Genomic DNA, 25,344 nt, shown 5'->3' with positions numbered 1-25,344 from the left:
CTACGGGTTACTGCTGCAGGGCAAACTTAGTGCATTTTATTACATATGAGGGATAGTATCCAATGAATGGGTAGCATTTTCTGGTCTGCAACTTGAGATTTGGTTGCTACAGGTTACTAGACCTGGATGAAACTTTGGGGTTAAAAGTTCAAAGTCTTGCTACAAGTCTGGTACTAAATTGTTGAAGGGGCAGTTTTTTAATTATTTACCTTCTTCTTCTGACTTTTCAGCTGTCAAAGGGGGGTCACTGATCCCATCTAGACACAAATGCTCTGTAAGGCTACACATTTATTGTTATTGCTACTTTTTATTACTCATCTTTCTACTCTGGCCTCTCCTATTCATATTCCAGTCTCAATTCAATTAAATCAATTTTCTCAAGCAACTGAACAGCGTTCATTCTGTGAAAAAATGCCTGTGTCTGTGATCCACACGTGGAGTGCAGGTAAGTGTAAGAGACAAAATGGGTGATTTACTTAGACCACAGAAGTGCAAGAGTAGAAGGCTGTGCAAAGTCACATCATTCGGAGAGCATTCTGTCTGAGGGTGACACTCCCTAACTTGCGTGTCTGAATGACATGCAAGTTATAGAATGGAAAACTAGGGAGTGCCTATGTGCCTTCCCCACCCGCTCCAATGAATACAGTGCTGCCAAATACAGTGCTGCATTTATGAGGCAAAGGTACTGTAAATCCCTGCACTGCAAAACAGATCACAGAGACCTGTAGTTAATCTGCTACCTGCAGGACAAGGAACACAGTGCAAAAAAAATGGTGGATTGTGCCCATTTCTTGCACTTTGCCCCTGCCCTGCAAGCCGTAAATAACCCCTAAGCAGCAACACCGAAGCTGCTAGCATTGTTTCATTCATGATGTATTATTTCCTATGGAAAGATCAGACAGCTGGCAGTAACTGCAGCAACAGGACTGATTAACATCTTTTCACTTAAGGGCAAAGCAATGTAATTGTGCCAATAGTTTGATACAGCAAAGCACTCCAAAAAGCTGAATAGCAGGGAAAAGTTAGTCTGCTTCCAACAAGTTATATAATCACTCAGGTGCAGTAAAATCTCCAGCATGAATGCAGTCAATGATACAACGCTGAACGTTTTTTCATTATTATTATTATACACATTTTTCTTGCTGTGCGAGTTTCGGTCATTCTTGTTTGCCATTGTCTCCTTTTTCTACAATAGGTTTCTCATCTGGCCCTGGTGTCTCCTCCGTTGCAACAATCTCTTCAACATGTGGTTTCACCAAATCTGTTGTCAAAAACATAGGTTACTTTAATTGCAGCAAATTAATGTTGCGTGGCAGCTTCATTTACTTTTGAATCATTGGGGTATATTTTTCAAAGGGTGAAGTTAGATAACCCGCAGTCTAGTAGAGTGAAATTCCACCACTCTACATTCATTTTTATGGGATTTTGAAAGGCATATTTATCAAAGGATGAACTTTCACTTTCACCCATTGATAAATACTCTTTTAAACATCCCATAGAAATGAATGGAGAGTGGCAGAATTTCACTCTAGAGGACTGTGGTGATCTTTAACTTCACTCTTTGATAAATCTACTTATTATATGGGGAGAAAAACATGCACATGGCACTTGCAGTTCTAAATGACACTTACAGAGTCTTTTTGTGCATTTTGAAATGTGTTTGATATAGTTTTGAGCACACATAAGGCATCAGCTGTTTGATTCCTTTATATTCTGGCTGTTTGTACACATAGGGGCAGATTCACTAAGGGTCGAATTTCGAAGTAAAAAATACTTCGAAATTCGACCCTCGAATTGAAATCCTTCGACTTCGAATATCGAAGTCGAAGGATTTAGCGCTAAACGTTCGTTCGAACGATTAACGATTAACGATTAAATCCTTCGAATCGAACGATTCGAAGGATTTTAATCCAACGATCGAAGGAAAATCCTTCGATCAAAAAAAGGTTAGCAAACCTATGGGGACCTTCCCCATAGGCTAACATTGACTTCGGTAGGTTTTACCTGCCGAAGTAGGGGGTCGAAGTTTTTTTTAAAGGGAAAGTACTTCGACTATCGAATGGTCGAATAGTCGAACGATTTTTCGTTCGATTCGTTCGATTTCGTTCGTATTCGAACGAATTTAACCAATTCAATGGTCGAAGTACCAAAAAAATACTTCGAAATTCGAATTTTTTTCATTCGAATCCTTCACTCGAGCTTAGTGAATCGGCCCCCATAGTCTTTCAGGAATGTGTTTAATTGCAGTCAAGTTTCTTTGTTTTCTTTGTGAAAAATGTTGCATTTTTTGCACTTGACGTGTTCATAAAACAATAGAATAGACAGTGATCCCTAACCAGTGGTTTGTGTTGCTCCTAGTGGATTTAAAGTAGGTGCTTTTTTTTTTTAATTTTTGGCTTTGAGGCAAGTTTTAGTTGAATAAAAATTGGTTGTATTGCCAAAAAAAACCTTTAGTAGACTGACAGTCCACACAGGGACGAACAATAACCAATCACATCACTTATTTGGCACCCCCAGAAACTTTTTGCCTGCTAATGTTTCTCTCCACCTTTTTTAAATTTGAAAAAGGCATATTTAATTGGGGGTGCCAAAAGTAAGGCACCCCAAGTGATTATATATACTTCCCTCACACTCGGGCCGGTGCTCTTTCAGGAGAAAACTGCACCGGTCCCGGAGTTCTTCCAGCAAGCACCACGGAGTGATCAAATTTCCAGACTCATGTGCAGTAGAATGAAATAGCTAACTTCTTCATTAAAGGAGAATTCAACCTGTACCCCCCCACCCCAGCTAGATCCCCCTCTCTCCTCCCCCCAGACTAACTAGCCCCATGGGGAAATGCCCCTTACTCCATACTTACCCCTCGCCACAGATTCTTAGAGCAGAATTGCACGCATCCATCTTCCGCGTCTGCACAGTAGCGCCAATAGCTGAACTTTAAAGGAGAATTCAACCTGTGGGGAAAAAAACCCGTACCCCCCACCCCAGGTAGACCCCCTTCCCTCCTCCCCCCCAGGCTAACTACCCCCCCCCCGGGGAAATGCCACATACTCCATACTTACCCCTCGCCACAGATTCTTAGAGCAGAATTGCACGCATCCATCTTCCGCGTCCTCTGTAAGCTGACTGAGAGATCGGTATTTCTGCGCATGTGCAGTTGGAGCAATTTGCCTGTATGTGACAACTGCGCATGCGCGGAATTACACGGAAATTGCCGATCTCTCAGTCAGCTTACAGAGGACGCGGAAGATGGATGCGTGCAATTCCACTGGAGGAATCTGCGGGGAGGGGTAAGTATGGAGTATGTGGCATTTCCCCGGGGGGGGGGGGGTAGTTAGCCTGGGGGGGAGGAGGGAAGGGGGTCTACCTGGGGTGGGGGGTACGGGTTTTTTTCCCCACAGGTTGAATTCTCCTTTAAAGTTCAGCTATTGGCGCTACTGTGCAGGTGCAACCACGTGAAGAGGCCGGAAGCCGATACTTCCATGGTGCTCACTGGAAGAGCCCTCGGTCGGTGCAGTTTTATGCTGATAGGAGCACTGGCCCGAGGTGTGAGGTAAGTAAATACAATCGATTGGGGTTGCCTAACTTTTGGCACCCCCAAGTAAAGCATCTTTCCTTCTCATTTAAAAACATATAAAGATACAATAAATTTGTTTTTACACACTCAGCATGCATTTTTATATGCACCAAAAAAAAAAGCTGTATGTAAAAGCCCTAGTGCCCTACTTAACAGTAGTTCCCTAGCATCTATACGGTTGATCAACGTGGACTGTAGGATTTCATTGGTGCTCAAGTTGAGGCAAGTTGCTAGGGATATGTATGCAAATGCCCAAATTTGCATACAAATCAGTACTTTGCAGTTGCAATTGTAGGCATAAATTACCACAAATATCTTGTGTAGGAAAAGGAGATTCTTCCACTTTATGGCTCTTACTCATGTGTGTTTTGGGCCCTGCTTTCCCTTACAGTAGATTTCTCCTGCATTCCACTTTAGAGGAACACAGGAAGGAATGCAGCACACTCCTGAGGTTTCACTCACTCAGATGCATGCAAGCGCTATGCAACCCCATTTATAATGGTGATAATTTCAGGATCCCCCTAGACACATGGGTGAATGGATGCAACTTACTCACCAAGTAAATTGTAAGCTAATGCTATTATTGGCACATGAAGTGACACCATTCCAACTATGAAATGTTCAGTTCTACTGTTGCGCTGCAGCACCGGGAATAAATTGCTGTGGATGCAACTTAGATGGTAAATGCAATGATTGGTGGTGCATACTGTGTGCTTGGCTGGATTTCTACTCTGTGCACAAGGCTGGGGTACCCACAGATCCCTTCCTAGCATGTTGCTCCCTGGCCCATCTACTGCTTTCACCTTCCCTTCCACAAACGCAGCAACTCCCTTCTGCTCCATCTATGAATAGAGCTGCACTGAGGAGGGACAGTGATTTTAACAAGCTAGTACACATATACCACACCATCCCACCTTACATGATATTTGACACAACTGATAGAACTGCAGAAGTTAGCAACATACCACCAAAAGTTTGAAGGATATTTTTGGACACAAATCACAGTGTTCTTTATCCCAATACAGTTTTTCCTCCAAGTGCTAGAATTTTACCGCAATCCTAACATAATTGTGTCTAATGTGTCAAAACAAACACAATTGCATGTGCATTTTTACAGTGAATTGGGTGCAAGTTTCAGCTGACATTTTCAGAGTGTGAAATGAATCAGTTCTGGTATGTCTAAGATTCTCATTTATCCAGGTCATGATATATACAGTATCTAGTAGAATTAAGTCAAAGGCAACTGGACATTTAGGTTGTTATTAATTAAAATCCAAATTTATCGAATTATTTCCTAAAATATACTCCGACCAAATCTGCACGGGTTATTTTCCCTTATTTATCAATACATTTTCCTGAAAAATTCCAGAGAGGGAAAAAACTTGTACGAAAATCTGAAATCGTATTTGGGATTTTCCCACCGAAAAATAAGAGTTGTTTCCGGGTTTTTGCCTGAAAACAACGAAACCTTCAGATTTTTGCATGAAAGCTAGCGCAGATCGGGATATCTTCAGGACTTCTTCCATTGACTAATATACAACCTCAGCAGGTCTGAGATGCTGGACTTTCAGATTCTGACTTTTTCCATCCTCGGGTTATAATAAATCCTGAAAAATTTGACTTAATTCTACTAGATGCTGTAAATCACTTCTGGTGTGCACAATTAAAATATAATTATTGTATGTTCCTACCAGTTTTCAGCTGTGTGTTTTGCCAAACTTAATATATTATTATGTTACTTTGAAAATTAGGAACACTTTTAATGAATGCACGTTGCTCGTCTGCACTGACTGCACACAAGTTAACTGAAATCTAGTGACCTTACTGCAGTGAGACCTGTCCTGAATGCAGATTGCATCAAAATTAATGGATAGCAGACCTGACAGCTCATCCCTTGAAAATTTTAATAAGATTCACCCAATTAAACGGCAGACTGCAGTCACTATGTCTATCTATTACTGGTTAATGATGTTTGTGTTTCTGTTAAATAAGTACACAAACATTTTTAATCAAAATGTTTTTCTTAGTTTATACATCTGTTTATGATAGCAAAACCACCTCTATAGGATGCAAGGGCAGGATCTTGAATGAAAAAATCTTAAAATCTATAGAAAAATAGGGTTGCCACCTCATCCCTTTAAAACCAAACACATATGGAATCCACAGCCTGCATGGCTAATAAGCAATTCATTTAGATGCATGGCTGCACATTAAATGAATTGATAATTAGCCATACAGGCTGTGGATTCCATATGTTTTCGGTTTTAAACGGAAGAAGGGGAGATTTATTAAAATGTTTAATTTGTATCTTTACTTTTATAGAACCCAATTGTACTGTACAGTGGTGTGTGTTATATGTTGTTACTTTAGAAATACTTGACAACTATAACAATAAAGCTAAAATTTGCACTGATTGAATATCAGACTTTAGTTTATTAAGATTCATTCTCTATAAATATACAGAATGGGGTCATCTATTTATAACCTCTGTAAAAGCAGTTTATTCACTGGCAGCCTCCACTGATATATGCAAATATACACATTAGGAATGTTCTGCATGCTCAGTAATCTATCTTACTTTATACTTAAGGCCATTTAATTAGATTCTGAACACTAGCAAAGCATTCCCATTGCTAATTGAGGTTGTGTTCCATTTGCAGTACTGTATATTTACACAATGAAAACGAGAGAGCGAGTAGGGATAAATGGTGTAAGTATGAACATGTGTCCTTTATTTCTAACACACCATCATACCCTTCAACAAAGAACTGTAGAAAAACAAAATACACATACATTGTAAGAGGAAGATGATACAAGCAAACTACTGTAATGGTAAATAGAGAGCTTTAACAGTTTACAATACCTTGCTTGGATTCTTCTTTGGTGCGGAATTTTGATTTTGGTTCTTTCTTCTTTTTTCCTGGAGTAATTGTTTCCATGACATGCCCTGCTGCATCAGCAACATACATAGCCATTCCAAGCTCCCCCATCATATGTGTCACTATCAGCTAGAATAGCGAACCAAAAGCCTTGTTATGTTGCACTGCCACAACCAGACATAAAATCTGTATAATAATCTGGACTAGGATACTGTATAAACAGTTACATATGTCATGATATCTCTGTTCTACTGTTAGTTGGTGTGATTATTGGATTAGAAAACACTTGGGTAATCCTGGTTATGTTGTGCTGTGACAAGGTGACTTCAAAATATTTCTTATCAATAAAAGTAAAGCATTTGAAATGTATGGATTGCTTTCAAAATACAGGGCTGCTAATACTCCTTAGGGCTTTAGTGTACTACACACATTTTGGTGATAATTTCAAGTATACCAATGTGTGGCTCCTTGTGTACTCTTGATCGGATAGAGTCCATATCTGGACTAAGAATCTAAATAGGCCCCGGCATGCTAGAAATGCTGCAAACTGCTGAAAATAAGGACTAAGGAAGGATTAAATGTAAATTCTTTAGGATGCTTTAATTTGCTGTTGTTACTGGTCCTTTACCCTGGAATGCATTAATCTAGGGGATTCAGAGGCACCATGTACCCAAAATGTCATCATTAAATCGGCAATCCTTCAGCAAAACATGAAACTGAATGGAGTCTTGCCTTTAGAAAAAATCATTCTTTTATTAGATCATGGACTATATTTTCACCTGCAACATAGATCATTGTTGATGGAAAATTTAAAAATGCAGGTAAGAATGAGTTGATATATTAAAACATGCAATGATGCTATACTATGTATATATATAATATATTTATATTTCTCTACAACCTGCTTTTTTATAGCCATTCTGCACCGTGGAAACAAAACATACACAAACATACCAATGACATCAGGTGGGCAATGCCAAACTTCCCTTTTTGTAGGAATTTTGAACTGTCTTATTAGGCACTTTTATGCATTTCGCTTTCAGAGATGTTCTTTTCCATTATGAACAAATTTAACTCATAATATTAGATTTCCATTGTTTCCTATGTTTGCTAACTGGTAATGATGAATTGTTTTCTAAGAACAGTGTAAAATCCTGGATATTGGATTTTGTACCTGTGGGAGGGTGCTGTCACTCCAGGTTTGCCAGGGTTATGCTGTTGGCATATAAGGAAAGAGATACAGAAATGTGTTGGGAGAATTCCAGTGCAAACCAAAATCTTCTCACTAGACTAATATTTGCTCCCTCCCAAGGGATGTGTGAAAAAGTGCTGGAAAAAGGGCATTGTATCATACATTTAAAAGTTCCACTTCTGATCACAATTGGTCAGTCAAAATGGAAAACCTATAACTGAGGGGCATCATCCCTATACACAGGGTTGTGTATCCCTATACACAAGAATTTATACTAGGGAGTGTTGTCATGGAATTTATACTAGGGATATTTGGATTCAGCCAAATACTGAATCTTCCACAAAAGACCAGTATGAATGCTGTGCCAAATCTGCATATTAAGATTTAAAAATATAGTTGCATCAATTGTGAACAAAAAGCAGACACAGAACTATATACTTACCTTCAATTAACCTTCATCATGCAACCAACTGATGATCTCCTGATTGTTCCGGCTTGCTGCAGAATTACATTTTACAAAAACTATTTTTTCTAGCTTCTAGCCCAGGAGTGCCCATACTTTACTAATGCGAGGTCTATTTTTAGCGATGTTGTCCCATTATGATCTACATCCATAAAAGCATTAGCATTCCGTTCCATGGAAAATATAACTTAAATATTATATTGATTTATGAGAATTTATATTGTTATCTTTAACAAACAACTATTTCTTATGTAACCTTAACATAATAAATATCTGAATGAAAAGCATAAAACAAGAGGGTGATTTAGACAAGCTGTTTGTTGACAGTGTCTTGAGATCTACTGATCAACAGCTAAAGGTCTACTGGTAGATCCCGATCTACCTTTTAGCCACTAGTGAAAAAAAAATAAAGAACAGCACTTAACTTAAAACGTAACTTTTAAATAAGAAAAAATGTGTGGAGTTTGTTAGTTTTGGAGCTAAACAGGGCAAATAGGCCTGACGTTGCACAAACCTCTAGTCTAAAGATGAAGACCTGCTTCATAGAGACAAAACAAGTTAAGACTCCCCTCGGGTCCGATGATCTTCAATCCACCATGAACCTATGATTATGAGTCTGAATTGCCCTTGACTAGGCATACATTGTCAGATAGTGACACTCCATTGTCCAACCAAATCTGGGCATGTATGGTCAATTAACTCCTGATAGAGAGAAGATAGTGATGGATATCATCAGGTCCATTCACAGTAGAACCATATCTTTGTAACTGGATGTACATGGGTGAAAACAAGGGCCTTCGGAGGTGTAATACTTCGGGTACAGTAGCCATGAAACCGATGTGTTTATGGGTTAGGTGACCTAATTGCGATCACAGTCCTACATCGTACCCAACCACTTATATGGAGATTCATTTGAAGACTCACATCAAAAGACCCACATCATTACACTATCAATTGTCAAGGAGTTTGAAAGCAAAATATACTGTAAAAGTAAGGAAGAACAGCAATGTGAAGTGAAGGATCATAGTCATGAATAAGGTTAACTAATGCAGTTATGGAGTACACAGTTATAAAGATTAAACTGTATAGCATCCTTACTGATATATATATATATATATACTGTATATACAGGGAGTCCTCGAGTTACATACACCAGACTTACAAACAACTCATACTTACATACAGAGGCTAGTACTATGGTTTTCTTGGCCTTTATTAGCATCTAGCTTTAATAAACCACCTGCCCCAATCCCCTCTGTCTACTGCAGAGCAAAGAAAGCTAAAAATACAGTAAATACTATCTGAAGACAAAAATTTGTCTTGTTGCATTTAATAAGTAAATATATATGTTTTAGCTTAAATACAAATTCAACTTAAAGGGGAACTCCACACAAACATAACTTGAGCTTTTTGAAAAGTAAACATAATTTCAAGCAACTTTGGAATATACAGCAATTAAAAAATATGCAGACTTTTGGTGATTTTTAATGGTTTGAAACACTTCTCTAAACCTAGCCCCCTGCTCTCCTGCTGATCTTTCTAACTACTTTGCTGAGCTGGCTGACTACCGTAAAGGTGGCCATAGATGTAACAATTACGATCTTTCTAGGAAAGGATCTTTCCAAGAAAGATTGTTTGTTTCAATACATGTGTAGAGCTGAATCATCAGATATACAGTAGATACAATAGAATTCTACCTGTATCTGATGATTCAACACTAACAATGGCCGAAGTTTGAGTCCCTTCAAAGGCACCCGATCAAAATTTTCCATCCATCCCGAACAACGAGCCAACTTTTCCCACCATATTGTACGAAAAAAATGTTTGTACAATATTATCTGTGCCTCTATGGCCACCTTTACTTTGTATCAGCAGCCACCTGTCCTCAGCCTGCATCCTCCAAACCCCACAATTCCTTGCACACGTGATTTCAATAAGGAATGGAACATCACAGTGCAATGCATTGTGGGTTATGTAGTTCCTGCATGCTGTCTGTAAACTGTGGAGCAGTACCATTTGTAACATCAGTGTTTTAGTCCCTCCTTCCCTGCCAAGAGTTCAAATGATACAGAAAGAGAAGAACTGTTAAACAGCTGGATTTCAGCATAGAAAATTGCATTTATTCATACTTTTTGAAGATACAAGTAACTGTGATGGGTATATTAGGGGAATATGTCTTATGTGGGACTCTTTATCAAATTTTGGTTTGGAAGCCAGAGTTCCCCTTTAAGAACCAACCTACAGACCCTATCTCAGGCATGTCCAAAGTCAGGCCCCATGGCCAATTGTGGCCCGTTTTCAAATTTACACCGGCCCTGAGCCTCCATCATGAAATTAATAATAATGTGCATAGCCGTAGCAGTAATATTTGGGCAAATTAGTGAAATGATCTGCCACTTTATCTATACTGCTGCCTGTGTGCTGAAGGTGTTAGCAATAGACACGTACTGGCACGTAGAGACGCGCCGCTCTCACATACTTCTTTAGGGCTGAAGGTGTCAATAGAAGTACTGGTACAGTACAGTAAACTAAAGAAGTATGTGAGAGCGGTGCATAACTACGTGCCAGTACGTGTCTACTGCTAACACCTTCAGATCATGTGCCCAAATTTTATTGCTACGGCTAAGCGATTCCTTGTTTAAATGAGTTAAATTATGCTAATGGTTCTAAGATTGTCAGGCTGAATGGTCGGCCCTCACACATTTTCACCTCACCAAATCTGGCCCTCACTGCAAAAAGTTTGGACACCTCTGCCCTATCTCATACGTAACTCAGGGACTGCCTGTATATATAATATATACATATATAGCCATACAGACAAGTTAAAATTAAATTATGTTAAGCCCACCATATTACTCTATACAAGGTACAGATACATTGTATAGAAAAATGACAAATTAATTGACTGAGGTGAATGCAAAGGAGAACCCCCTATAGTTAAAGTGCAGCGTGAGGAGTGAAATGCGTGATCAAAAGAATGAGACCGTGAATCGAGGGTGGAGGTAGAGAGGAAAATATGTGCTTTTGTTTATTAGTGAACAGTGACAAGACAAGTACAGAAGTGTTTGGGTTTTCTACATGTGACATAAATGAACACTAGTGAAAGACATACAGCAGGATGGTGATATTACAGTATGTTTTTACAAAGCATTTAAAATTTTCAGTACAGTTTCATCAACCTTCATAAATTCTAACTGATGAAAGGCTTTCTCAGGTTTATTCTGCTAAGCAAACTCATTTCTTCCTAGCTTCAACCTGTCCTTTCACCTACCTCATCCTCTTGTGCCACTGCTAAGCATTCAAGTATTATTAATATACAATACTGCAAGGAACATTATCACAGTTACCCAGACTGGGCACGTACCAACTGAGCTTCACAGAAATGGGGATGAATGAAATGTAAGGTCTTATTTAATAACAGGTGCAAGGCTTGCTCAAGTAAGCCCTTAGTAACCAATCAGCAGCTAGCATATACCAGTCTTTGTCTGATAGTTAATGGGCCCAGTGTTAACGTTTCATCTGTTATTATTTTACTCCTCACATTAAAATATAGATTTACAAATATATTAAAACAGGTGTCACATTATATAGGGTAGATTGTCGTTTCATAATTTGCTATCTTTAAAAAAAAACTATTTAATTTAATTTTAGTTCATAAAAATCAAATTTGATAAATGATGGAAATTTAAAAATGGAACTTGAATCTGATCAGGAACCCTGTAGTCCTCCAGCTGTTATTAAACTACAGTTCCCTCCCTTCTGCCATTGGAGGATGCAGTTTAACAACAAACTGAGGACTACACAGCGGCTATGAATTTGCAAGCTTTATAACATTTAAACTTGAAGCACTTTCTCCAAATCCTTTAAATAGTCATTGATGCAGTCATTATCATCTGGCAAAACTGTACATATGGGAGTGTATGGAAGCAGCACCAGATAGGTAGGTGGCCTCATTTAAAGTCTAAATGCAGCCTAGAAGTGAGGTAGGTTAAAGGAGTGAAGTCAGTCCCTTAAGCACTCAGTTATAGCACTTTACATCATCCCAACCTCCATAATTTCTCATTCCTTCCCGATTCATTTTTTCTTAACATCAGTTGGAGCTTCCTCCTCTGCCACTGCCCCCTCGGGCATATACACACTTACAGTGAAATCGTTTGTCTCAGTGCCATATTTGTTCTTTGCCCGGATGGCGTATTTCCCGGAGTCACTAGTGGAGACACAGGTAATGGTAAAGGTGGCGTACTTCCCAGCCTCGAATTTCAGGATGCAGTGATCATCTCCAATAAGCTCCCTTTCACTCTTAAGCCAAGTGACCTCAGGTACTGGATCTCCCCAGATATTGCAAGTAAGGTTAAGTGCCTGGAAGATAATAGAAAATAATAGAATAAATATTGTATTTTAAGGACAAGGGGCTGAATTAAGGGTCTTTGGGAGAAGGGTGTTTGGATGTTAAATCAACATGTCACTGCATTTAATATCGACAGTATACAACTAGGTCATGATCATTTGCCTATGGAACCAATTTTTCTCTTATGGCTCTGAGCTCCATATCTAGTTTATTGTATACACTAGCTACAAATACCTAACAGTGCAAGTAGATACAATGTATTCTTGTTTTAAAACAAGAAACAAAAAGCACAATGCAAAGCACAGAATAGCTGCTAGTTACTTATGACTCCATTTACTACACTGACTATAGAGTAAATGGAGGCATTGACTATGCCACTCAACTCAGCAGCATACATATGATCTTACTCTATGGAGCCTATTTACTAACATTACAATTTATATTTTTTTCACAAAATCAAAATTTTTTTTTTTTTCATTTCTCTAAAACAGGGATCCCCAACCTTTTTCATCCGTGAGCAACATTCAGAAGAAAAAGGAGTTGGAGGAGCAACACTAGCATAAAAAATGTTCTTGGGGTGCCAAATAAGTGCTGTGATTGGCCATTTGGTAACCCCTTTGTGGATTGTCAACCTACATTGAGGCTCTTTTTGGCAGTACAACTGGTTTTTATGCAACCAAAACTTGCCTTGAATTCAAAAATAAATTCCTGCTTTGAGACTACTGGGAGCAACATCCAAGGATTTGGAGAGCAACATGTTGCTTACAAGCTACTGTTTGGGGATTACTGCTCTAAAATGTTATAAATTTGAGTGTAAAAACCATGAAAACTTTTATACAAAACTTCAGCAAGTAAAAGCAGTCGAGGCCCTATAGAAGTCCATGGGAACTTTTTTTTAGCCATTTGGACTATTATTTTATTATTTGCTAATAATTGACCAAAAAAATAAAATTTTGAGGTTTTTGTATTTTTTAGCACATCGTTCAGTGTTGTTTTTTCATTCATGCTTTTTGTATTCGCATCATCATGTAATAAATGACGTGGCATTTGAGGTTTTGGAGAAAATTAGTTTATTTGTGGATTCAAAAACCTCTAAAAACACTAAAATGAGAATGCTGATAAATCAGCCTCTAATTGTTTGACTTTATATGTAGGGCCTGAAGGTACAGATTTGTTCTTTCATATGTTAATCCAAACCTGGACTGGTGAGCTGCAGATTCATGGTTCTAACTGGTTGCAAGTGCATATTCCATCATTTTAGGCAGTGTGTTATCCAGGGGAAATTAATGAAGTATAATACCTACCTTTTACACAGTAGTGTAAAAGTATACTTACCATGTGGCTACTGAATAGGGTTTAACTAAAAATTAAATATCCCCATTGTCTGTATATTGCTTGGATATGTCTACTGACCACTTTCAATAATGGAAGGTTTAGTGAAAAACATCAAAGCGACAAACATACACATACATGTACATATTTGCAGTAGCTAGACTAGATTTGTAGACTAGAGAACTGAAATGTAGTAAAAAAAAAAAACCAAAGGGCAGTGGTTTATAGAATTTTTGGCACACTTTAATTTGGATTGAATGGGAAAATCTAAATTACCTTTCCTTCCTGGATAGTGACAACATCTGGCAAACCTCCTGTTACCCTGGCACGATCTAAAAACAATATCATATGTCAGTAATGATGTCTGGTACATTGATGGCATTTTAAGAATGTCACAGTGCATTCTCACCAACACGCAAATAAAAGCTACTCACTTTTTTCTGCTATTGCAGCTTGTCTGTTAAATAGAAGAAATATGACAAATGAACATTGCAAATTAAATATCTCATTTTTTTCTACTTTGATTTATCTCTAATAATCCACAACAGTTGGCAGACCTGTAAAAATGGTTTCAAATCATATCCCAACCAATACTGTTTACTGCCCAAAGCACAAGGTGGGCATTCACTTAAGTTTGATATGCTTTGTTTTAATAAATATTAAGGGTTTTCTAAGCTGCCCCTGATCCATAAATATTAATTTTTGCATGGGAAAACTTACTTAAGTCTCTGGAATTCAGCAAATGCCTCATCGAAAGCTGTGAATGAAAGAGAAAAATGGAGTAAATGGACATGCCAGTAAAAATAATATATATATATCAGTTTCAGTAGTGTTTGTAATATCAAAGCAGGCTGGCACCAATCACATGTAGTTCAAAAGCAGTAGCCAGTTATTGAAAGAGTAAAATATCACATTTTATTTGGCTCCTGCTTTTTAACTACACGGGGTTCGGTTTGTGCCAGCCTGCTTTGATGTTTCTGGTACTTACTCCCTTTGTTGAAGGTCTACCGTGTACAGCTGTAAGCTTCACACTGGTTCCCTCTAATCTTGTTTCTCTAGTGTTTGCAATAGTGTTTCAAATGCAGGCCCGAATATTGGGCTTAGTAGCCCCTAGGCCACTGGGTCCTAGTACCCGGCACCTGCGCTCCTACCACCCCCATCCCTGCGCGGGAAGCGTCCACATGCGTCGGAGCACTGGGGATGATGCATACAGGAGTACGTATCCCCAGAGCTCCTTTGATTGCGGCTGGGAGGCATGCTGCTTATAAAATCTTGCCACCCTACGCCTTGACCTTTACAAATGTGTATCATGGTGGCACTGTAGCACTATGACCTGTGTATAATTAAAGGAAATCTATACCCCCAAAATGAACACTTAAGCAACAGATAGTTTATATCATATTATGTGGAATATTAAAGAATCTTACCAAACTGGTATATATATTTAAGTAAATATTGCCCTTTTACATCTCTTCCCTAGAGCCACCATTTCATGATGGACTGTGTGCTGCCTCAGAGATCACCTGACCAGAAATACTTCAACTCTAACTGTAACAGGAAGAAGTGTGGAAGCAAAAGACACAACTCTGTTAATTGGCTCATGTAACCTAACATGTATGGTTTGTTTGGTTTGTTTGTGTGCACAGTGAATCGTATGATCCCAGGGGGCGGCCCTTATTTTTTAAAATGCCAATTTTCTATTTATGATTATCCAATGGCACATACTACTAGAAAAGTATATTATTATGAAAATGGTTTATTAACATGGAGCAGGGTTTTACATATGAGCTGTTTTATATAATATATTTTTATAGAGACCTACATAGTTTGAGGGGTATAGTTTTCCTTTAAGTCATTCCTGCATGAAGTTTGTTTGTTCTCCCTGCAGTTATGTTTTCTAGAAATGCCTTGATTTTTCTCCCTTTTGCTGGAATTTAATATTCATGGCCTGTCACTGTTAAATAATGAATTAGATGCCAGTGGTGTGCTCTGACAGTTACAAGAAGTACACGTGGTGGTTGATAAACAGTAACATAATGGTGCAAGAAAAAGGGAAGAGACATGCATTGGCTCAGGCCAGCAAGTAAAAGCTCGCAAGGTTTAATAGGAGTCAGTGCTATAAAAGTTTTAGTTATTTAATATTTTCCCACTTGAGATTTTTAGCCACTGAAAATGAATGAAGCATGAATGAATTTTTTTCTTAAATAAGCTAGCATGAGAAAAGTGGCACACGTTTTGTCGCATTTTTTTGGACCTGTCTTTTTTTTCCCCTTGAAAATGAATAAATAGGCCTCCACCATTTTTTTTAAAGTATATTTTTCCTATCCTAATAAAAATGTTCTTCTTTCCAAATAACTCTAGTTGCTTTCCATTCCCTATAGGATTAAAATACCTAACCGAAAGCCTGTTATCCAGAAAGCCCCAAATTACAGAAAGGCTGTCTCCCATAGACTCCATTTTATCCAAATAATCCATACTTTTAAAAATGGTTTCCATTTTCTCTGTAATTAAACAGTACCATGAACTTGATCCAAACTAAGATATAATTAATTCTTGCGGGAAGCAAAACCAGTCTATTGGGGTTATTTAATGTTGACATGATTTTCTAGTAGACTTAAGATCCATTATCTGGAAAAGCCCAGGTCCCAAGCATTCTGGATAACAGGTCCCACACATGTAATTTTGTTGGATTGAAAATTAGGTCTCCTAGTTCTATTTAGGTTATCAAAATGACATATTTTCAATAACTCCCTATGTCTGAAAGGTATACAAAGGAATGTGTAACATTAATAAGGCATTTTTGTGTTTAGACTCAATGTAGATGTTATTTCTTCTAACATAATTATGAAGAAAGTTGGTATGACTTGAAAGCATTTCAGTGTTTTCTTTACCTTGTCCAGAAAGATCAACGTCCCTTGCGTGTGTTGTTTTTCCATCAAACATTTCTAGGACATATTTGCCTTTGTCATTTGGTGTAGGCTCATTTATCTGAAGCCAGATCATATCTCCAGTGACACCAGTCTTAACTCTGTCTGTGTATTTGATCTTGGCATCGCTGAAAAACAGTTTTGAAATGTTTTTATAATTAAATAGCAGGGTAAATAATGTTATCCTTTACGTAAACCAACAGGTGCATGGATACCACTGTGCCCAAACAATATGGAAGATAATGTAATAATAAATGTAGCTTACTTGTGATCCCAGCTTACTTTCAGATCTTCTACAAAGTAATTTACAAAAATATATAATCTGATGCCTTCTTCATTGCTCTGGATTTTGAGTTGAGAGGCAGACTCGGCTGAGGGAGGAATAAGAATTATTTAATCATTTAAAACTTCCTCGCTACCTGGACAAAAGAAGGTAAATGGCATAGCAATGGCAAAGGGGGCTCTCCCAAGCTGTAGAAAATGTCATGCCCCCTTAACATGTTACAAAATATACAGTATAGGTATATTAAAAAGCTACAGATAAGCATTATGGATTTAAAGAAAGTGGCTATTCATTTCTAATCCATGCAACTGTCTGGCAACTCAGGTAAATACACAGAGACCAGAGTGTAAAATGTTTTTCACTTGATTTATTAATACTTACCAATCGACTTGCACACTGCTGACATGAGCTCATCAAATGCTACAGAAAAAGGAAATGCATTGTTACTTCTAATATCCTTAAAGTTAGAGAGGAATTCTGTTGATAAATCTAGCAGTTGTAATTAAGCTCTTGAATTCTGTCCTTGCTAGTAAGCGAAATATCTGTTATATTCCATCATCAGCCAACATTTGAAGTGGGATGTTTTATTGTTAGCAACAGTGGCGTAACTAGATATTACTGGGCCCCACAGCAAATTATTTTTCAGGCCCCCAAAATGTTTAGAGGTTGACTTGTTTCTCCAATATTTATTGAAATTGTATATGAATTAGGGCCTCATGGGGCCCCTATACCTCCTGGGCCCCCCTGCAGCCGCAGGGTCTGCTTCCTCTATAGTTACGCCCCTGGTTAGCAAATCTGTGTTTCAGACTTCTGTAGTCTGTAATTGTGCATGTTTCCTATTTCAGTAAATAGTTGTATTTTCCTTCATACATGAAACCAGCCACTATGTAATAATTAGGGGCTGATTCACTAACTTCGAGTGAAGGATTCGAACGTAAAAATCTTCGAATTTCGAAGGTTTTTTTGGGCTACTTCGACCATAGAATGGGCTACTTCGACCTTCGACTACGACTTCGAATCGAAGGATTCGAAGTAAAAATCATTCGACTATACGACCATTCGATAGTCGAAGTACTGTCTCTTTAAAAAAAAACTTCGACTCCCTAGTTCACCATCTAAAAGCTACCAAAGTCAATGTTAGCCTATGGGGAAGGTCCCCCTATGGGGAAGGTCCACATAGGCTTGGCTAACTTTTTTTGATCGAAGGATATTCCTTCGATCGTTGGATTAAAATCCTTCGAATCATTCGATTCAAAGGATTTTATCGTTCGATCGAAGGAATTATCCTTCGATCTAACTATCTGCACTAAATCCTTCGACTTCGATATTCGAAGGATTTTAATTCCTAGTCGAATATCGAGGGTTAATTAACCCTCGATATTCGACCCTTAGTAAATCGGCCCCATGGAGTTAAAAAAAATTCTAAAATGCACCCAGTTCACATCTGAATGCAACTGCGAGCAATTGTTGTAGGAGAGTTGATGTCATATGTGAGGTACGTAAGACTCCTCAGCAAACTTTCTTCTTGGACTTAAACCTAAAAGCCACAGAGGAAAGCATATACAACAAAGAAATTATAAATGATTTTAAGGGGCAGATTTACTAAACTCGAGTGAATTTTCGAATTTAAAAAAGTTCAAATTTCGAAGTATTTTTTTGCGTACCTTGACCATCGTATAGGCTACTACGACCTTCGACTTCGATTCGAACGATTCAAAGTAAAAATCGTTCGACTATTCGACCATTTGATAATCGAAGTACTGTCTCTTTAAAAAAAACTTTGACTTTATACTTCGCCAAATTAAAGCTACCGAAGTGCAATGTTAGCCTATGGGGACCTTCCACAGCACTTTTATAAGTTTTTTCGATCGAATAGAAATCCTTTGATCGATCGATAAAAATTGGTCGAATCGTTAGATCGTATGATTTCTATTCGATCGATCGCTTGAATACGCTAAAAATCCTTCGACTTAGATATTCGAAGCATTTCAATTCGAGGGTCGAATTTCCAGGTTTTTACCTTAGTAAATCTGCCCCTAAATGTGGGCTGTGAAGCAGTTGTAGAGAGTGAGGACATACACTTAAATGGCATGAATTTGGTAGAAGGGCAACTTAAAGGGATACTGTCATTGGAAAACATGTTTTTTTCAAAACGCATCAGTTAATAGTGCTACTCCAGCAGAATTCTGCACTGAAATCCATCTTTCAAAAGAGCAAACAGATTTTTTTATATTCAAATTTGAAATCTGACATGGGGCTAGACATTATGTCAATTTCCCAGCTGCCCCTGGTCATGTGACTTGTGCCTGCACTTTAGGAGAGAAATGCTTTCTGGCTGGCTTCTGTTTTTCCTTCTCAATGTAACTGAATGTGTCTCAGTGAGACACGGGTTTTTACTATTGAGTGTTGTTCTTAGATCTACCAGGCAGCTGTTATCTTGTGTTAGGGAGCTGCTATCTGGTTACCTTCCCATTGTTCTTTTGTTTGGCTGCTGGGGAAAAAGGGAGGGGTGATATCACTCCAACTTGCAGTACAGCAGTAAAGAGTGATTGAAGTTTATCAGAGCACATGTCACATGACCAGGGGCAGCTGGGAAATTGACAATATGTCTAGCCCCATGTCAGATTTCAAAATTTAATATAAAAAAATCTAATTGCTCTTTTGAGAAATGGATTTCAGTGCAGAATTCTGCTGGAGCAGCAGTATTAACTGATTGATTTTGAAAAAAAATCCATGACAGTATCCCTTTAAAGTCTACAGTATATAAAAGAACAGATGCAGAGAGCTAAAGGGACAATACCATGAAGACAATTTGCATCTAACCTGAATCCATAAGCTTAAGCACACTCTTGTCTTTTCCTCTGTCGTCCTTCAGTATAAGTTCATAAACACCAGCATCTTTTTTAGTAAACTATGGGGGAAAAAAACACATTTGAAATACAGATACGGTATAATTCCAGTTATACAGTTTAATAAATATTAGATATAATTCATGTTATAGGCTAAATACATTTTTTAAACATTTTGGACAGAAAAGACTGTAATCCAATAACAGAATAGTCTGTTGAATATTTTCCGCTTTTTTGATTTGATCTGTGTCTGATGGCAGAGAAAAGGACGTCATAATGTGCCAAAAGCATTGTTGTGCCATCAACATTGCACCTACTGGAACTCTTAAGCAGCGCTCGATCAAAGGGGCTTATGGCAAATTATCCAGGACGCAGTTTGCAAGTGTCAAATAAAATGACAATTGTGGTCTTTTTTGCACCTTACACACTGCATTCTGCTTTATAAATGATCCCTAATGTGTTTAACAGGCTTCTTTTTTTAATAATAATAATCCTTTATTTTATTTATTTCCAGAAAAAGAAACAGTACAGCATAAAACATATTATATACATTTACAAAACCAAAAAAAGTATGAAAAAAAGAAATAGCAAATAATTAAATAATATCCAATTGTCAACAAAAGTATGCTTAAGCCAGAACTATATTTCATATTTAATTCCATAAATCAGTCCATCCCTTCTTGTCCAAACTTATTGCTCTACTTAAACTCTTACAGACATTATGGGGCACATTTACTTAGCTCGAGTGAAGGAATAGAAGAAAAAATACTTTGAATTTCAAACGTTTTTTTGGCTACTTCGACCTTTGACTACGACTTTGAATCGAATTATTCAAACTAAAAAAAATAAATAAAAAACTTCAAATCGAATGATTCGAAAGATTTAACTTCGACAGTCGAATATCGAGGGTTAATTAAGCCTCGATATTCGACCCTAAGTAAATGTGCCCCTATATTGTCTTTTCACAATTCTCAATACCTTTATTAATGTTAGGGGCAGATGTATCAAAATGTGAATTTAGCGCTTTATAGATAAAAACTCATCCACATGTTATTCATTCCTAAGGGATTTCTAAAACCATATTTATCAAATGGTGAGTTCTAACTTTTACCCATTGATAAATTAAACTTTAAAAATCCCATAGGAATTAATAGAACATGGTGAGTTTATTTTTTTTTTAAATCTAAACTCACATTTTGATAAATCTGCCCATTAGTGTTTTTTCACAACCACCAAGATTAATACCTCACTTTACTAAGAAAATCAGACCAACGTTTCCATATTTGTTACTCTACCTTTCTTTTGTGCTATGATTGCCTCTATACATCTTAATTCATCTACTTCTCTGATCCAATCCTCACTATTAATCAGATTTTTCATTTTCCAATTAGGTGGGATCATATTTCTAACAATTGTTATCATAAATGTAATCAAGGGATCAGCAATAATTCTCTTATCGATAGAGTAATATTGTAATGAGACACTAAAAACATCTACTGTATATGCGACTTAAATTTCTCAATTTTCAAAAATAGTCTGTATATAGATACAGGGGTTATTTATCAAGGTTCAAAATAATCTCAGTATTTCTTAATTAGAAATCAGAGCAACTCTGATTGCCTGAATGGACCTTATTTATGAAGAAAAAAGCCCGAAAAAATAGAGTTGGGCAAACTTCGGAGCTTTCCCTGATTTCCAAGATTTTTCGAAATTTTCAGAGTTTTTTGCAAGAAACCACAAACTCATCAGATATCGGTATGGACTTCAGTACAGACACTGGTACCTTCCCCATTGACTTATACAGGACCTCGAGAGCTTTTAGATGCTGGGTTTCAGACCATCGGACTTTTTCTCCGAAAACTATGAATTATTCGAGGTTCGGATATTCGGAGCTTGATAAATAACCCCCATAATGTTTAAAAGGCTTGGCAGAAAAGTGGCTGAAGGAAAAAAGTATATGCTCTGATGGGATATTATATGCTTTCCATCAGGGGTCTCCAAACTTTTTTACCCATGAGACACATTCAAATGTAAAAAGAGTTGGGAGGAACACAAGCATAAGAAATGTTCCTGGGGTGCCAAATAAGGGCTGTGACTGGCTATTTAGTAGCCCCTATGTGACTGTGGACTCTGTTTGGCAGTACATTTGCTTTTTATGCAACCAAAACTTGCCTCCAAGCCAGGAATTCAAAATTAAGCATCTGCTTAGTGGCCGCTGGGAGCAACATCCAAGGGGTTGGTGAGAAACTGGTTGTGGATCACTGCTTTACAGTGTATTATACATGGACAGTGTGGCTACAGTTTTATAAGGGGATATCTCCAATCAAGGACATTTACACATGACCAAGGACTCCAGTAAGTATCCTGAAAAGCCTCTGAAAAGAGCAGTTACTCATTATCAAGACAAACAAAACACAGGCTTAAATAACAGATGGAATCAGCAAACAAAGCAACCGAGTGAGTGTCCTTCTCCAACTGAATCCCTGTGTGTTGTATCCTCCATTGAAACATTCCTGCCCACCTTCCAGTAAAACTAGTTTAAAAGGTATTTGTGATCAGATTAAAAACCACGGAACAAAGAATATCTAATTAATCCAGCAAGATTCTGGGAAATAGTCAAAACCTATTCCAACTGAAGAATTTGTTGTACAAAAGTGACAATTACTCAGTTCTTTCACCGTAGATACTGGATGTTTACAAAGCAACATTAGTGGCCAAGTTGTTGTCATAGATGCCGTAGGAATATAACCTTTCCACCAGTTTAGAGGAAACAGTTTAGAGAAAAGGAACACTTCTGAGCATATCCCCATATAGATATAATGCTACAGTGTATATACACACAAACCCCCATATCTTGTGCTTTTATATGCTCATGGAACTCTATGATGACTTATACTATCCTTATATTCCACAATAGGGGTACATTGTTCATTATATTGTATTTCATCTGTTGAACATTTGTCTGAAATTGTGATTCAGATAATTAGAAAATATTTGTTGTAATAATAGGCCATATTTGTAATTGGAATAACATTTTTTGTTCAGAAAGTACCAGGGCCTAAAAGGGCCCGTTTACAATAAGAAAAATTCTTAGTATTAATTGAAATCCTGGCAGTTTATAATCACAAACCGCAGAATTTGAAGGAATGCTTTTACACTTTTAAATGAATTTACAGTTAGCCATAAGACAGAGCAATTGTGCAGGTGTTTTACATTTACAGTGACTTACCTCAGTAATGAGCAAAGTACAAACACCATCTTTAAATTCATGTTTCTCATCTTCCATTATCTCCCTTTCATCTTTGTACCAAGAAATACTTGTCTCATTCTTAATGTTAGCCACCTATGAGAACAAAAAATATAAATAGACAATAATGTATTACCATAACTTTATGATATTATTGAGGTTAAAAATCTTAAGGTGTCACAGGGGAACCAAATGGCAATGACTCCTATATACATGAACAGACCTTTAATGGGAAGAAGTGGCATTTTACTCTACCCCATTGGCCTGTAAAATAATAATAAAAAAAAGATAAACTGTTCTTAAACTGTAAAGAGCTCCTATGAGGCATAATTGGGCCTGTCACATTTGCTAAGATTCACTGATATCCACAGGACACATAGGGATTATTTAAACGGCTTCAAAATTATCCTACATACCATACGGTGTAGAGTGTTTTTATTTCATGTAGTTTTAGTGAGAAAGGATTGCAATATTAGTGACTGGCTAATTCTAAGCAAATTTCCAACTGGCCTTATTTTTTTTATCTTTTTTATAGTTTTTGAATTATTTGCCTTTTTCTTCTGACTCTTTTCAGCTTTCAAAATGGGGTCAAACCAAATTCTCTGTAAGGCAACACGTGTGTTGTTGATCCTACTTTTTATTACTCATTTTTCTATTTAGGCCTCTCCCATTCATATTCCAGTCTCTTATTCACATCAATGCATTTCTTACCTTGCTTTTTAGCAACACATTGCACTCAGGGGTAACTTCCCATCCAAGATACTCAACAAAATGAGGACCTTTTTAGTAAATAAAAAACAGCATTTAGAATCAGTAAGTTATTCCTTCCAATATTTATTTCAATTGATATATTAACGGATTATTAAGTGTGTTGCGTAAAAAAGGAATCATGAAGATATGGGTAATGATGTACTTAAATTGGTGATTTAAAGTGAAAATAAGTATTTTAAACATAATACACATTGAAGTTGACCATTGAAGATAGATAGATAGATAGATAGATAGATAGATGATAGATAGATAGATAGATAGATAGATAGATAGATGATAGATAGATAGATAGATAGAGAGAGAGAGAGAGAGAGAGAGAGAGAGAGAGATAGAGAGATAGATAGAGAGATAGATAGATAGATAGATAGATAGATAGATAGATAGATAGATAGATAGATAGATAGATAGATAGATAGATAGACTCTCTTTATATGAAAGTAAAGTATTTATGAACACTGTACCTTGTTTCCTAAACCATTCTTGTCTCTGAAATCTTGCTTCTTTCTGTAACTTGTCAAACACTGTGGAAATTAAAAAGGATCATGAGAAGAATTACACAGCCCCTCATAATGCCAAGTAGCAAAGTAGTAGACAGTAGCCCATGGTTTATTTTTACAAGAAATCATGCTTTTTTTACAGGAGAGGTCATGACTTTGGGACCTGAAATATTAAATATCCCAGTGTGTGCTATAGTTAATATATAATGGAATTCCAATTTAATTCAAGATTTAAGTTGCTGAATCTAAATCCAAAACGTTTTCCAGTGTCTAGATGAAGTCACCACATCAATAACATTAGAGCAAAGTGCAAGAGCATTCTCTCACCATCACCAATCAAAACCAAGCTGGACTGATTGGTTGCTTTTCCATCTTGTAGCTGGAAGGTAAATGTGCCTTCATCTTCATCTTCAAGCTTCTCCATGACCATTTGTACAATACCAGTGTTACGGTCCATACTCATCTTGTATTTCTTTAAGAACAACAAGACATTTAGTTATCCGCAACTGAAGAAGTATGTACGATAAGTAAAACCAATTAACTTAATCATAACTTACATCACCATCCTTAATTTCCTTGTCATTAAACACATGGTTGACGTTGGCATTAGTAGAAAGTTTTTCAGCTTGCATCCAAAAGCGAACTTCTCCTTTCTCCAAAATCTCAACGGCTAATTCTGATTTAAGGGGAATAACTAAAAAGGGAAATAAAACAAATCCTCATAGTCCAGATAACAAGAACACAATTTAAGCATGTAGCCTATCTTTTTATAAACCTTAAATGATCTGGTTATGGATAATCACGTACAACAATTTTACCTGTCTCACATATAGGTTTCTAGGTACACACTAATTCTTGCTGAGTATCCAATGTTTGCTTCTGTAAGAGATACAGACTAAAACTTTGTACAAAAGAAGCACTGGTCAGCTTATGTATAAATTTTACTACATGGTATCCCCTTCAAAAAAGATCACAAAGATAT

General features: G+C 37.2%; 1 protein-coding gene across 3 annotated transcripts in view; it reads right to left on the bottom strand.

Moving 5' to 3' along the window:
- Positions 1-287: 287 nt before the first annotated feature.
- Positions 288-25,344, bottom strand: part of myom1.L (myomesin 1 L homeolog) — an 84,082-nt gene continuing 59,025 nt past the window's right edge. For all 3 annotated transcript variants that reach the window (XM_041566391.1, XM_018267915.2, XM_018267916.2), the window contains 15 exons: positions 24,920-25,056; positions 24,690-24,834; positions 24,327-24,386; positions 23,806-23,873; positions 23,077-23,190; positions 19,822-19,909; positions 17,380-17,418; positions 16,981-17,086; positions 16,680-16,843; positions 14,509-14,545; positions 14,223-14,245; positions 14,065-14,120; positions 12,252-12,467; positions 6,438-6,582; positions 288-1,261 (listed from right to left, as the gene is read on the bottom strand). In XM_041566391.1, the coding sequence (XP_041422325.1) occupies positions 1,158-1,261; positions 6,438-6,582; positions 12,252-12,467; positions 14,065-14,120; positions 14,223-14,245; positions 14,509-14,545; positions 16,680-16,843; positions 16,981-17,086; positions 17,380-17,418; positions 19,822-19,909; positions 23,077-23,190; positions 23,806-23,873; positions 24,327-24,386; positions 24,690-24,834; positions 24,920-25,056 (1,502 nt within the window). In that variant the 3' untranslated portion in view covers positions 288-1,157. The remainder of the gene's footprint in view (positions 1,262-6,437; positions 6,583-12,251; positions 12,468-14,064; positions 14,121-14,222; positions 14,246-14,508; positions 14,546-16,679; positions 16,844-16,980; positions 17,087-17,379; positions 17,419-19,821; positions 19,910-23,076; positions 23,191-23,805; positions 23,874-24,326; positions 24,387-24,689; positions 24,835-24,919; positions 25,057-25,344) is intronic.

The sequence above is a fragment of the Xenopus laevis genome, chromosome 6L, assembly GCF_017654675.1.
Source record: "Xenopus laevis strain J_2021 chromosome 6L, Xenopus_laevis_v10.1, whole genome shotgun sequence".
Lineage (NCBI taxonomy): Eukaryota > Metazoa > Chordata > Amphibia > Anura > Pipidae > Xenopus > Xenopus laevis.
The sequence above is the reverse complement of the archived record's forward strand: the minus strand, read 5'-3'. Positions and strand labels throughout refer to the sequence as shown.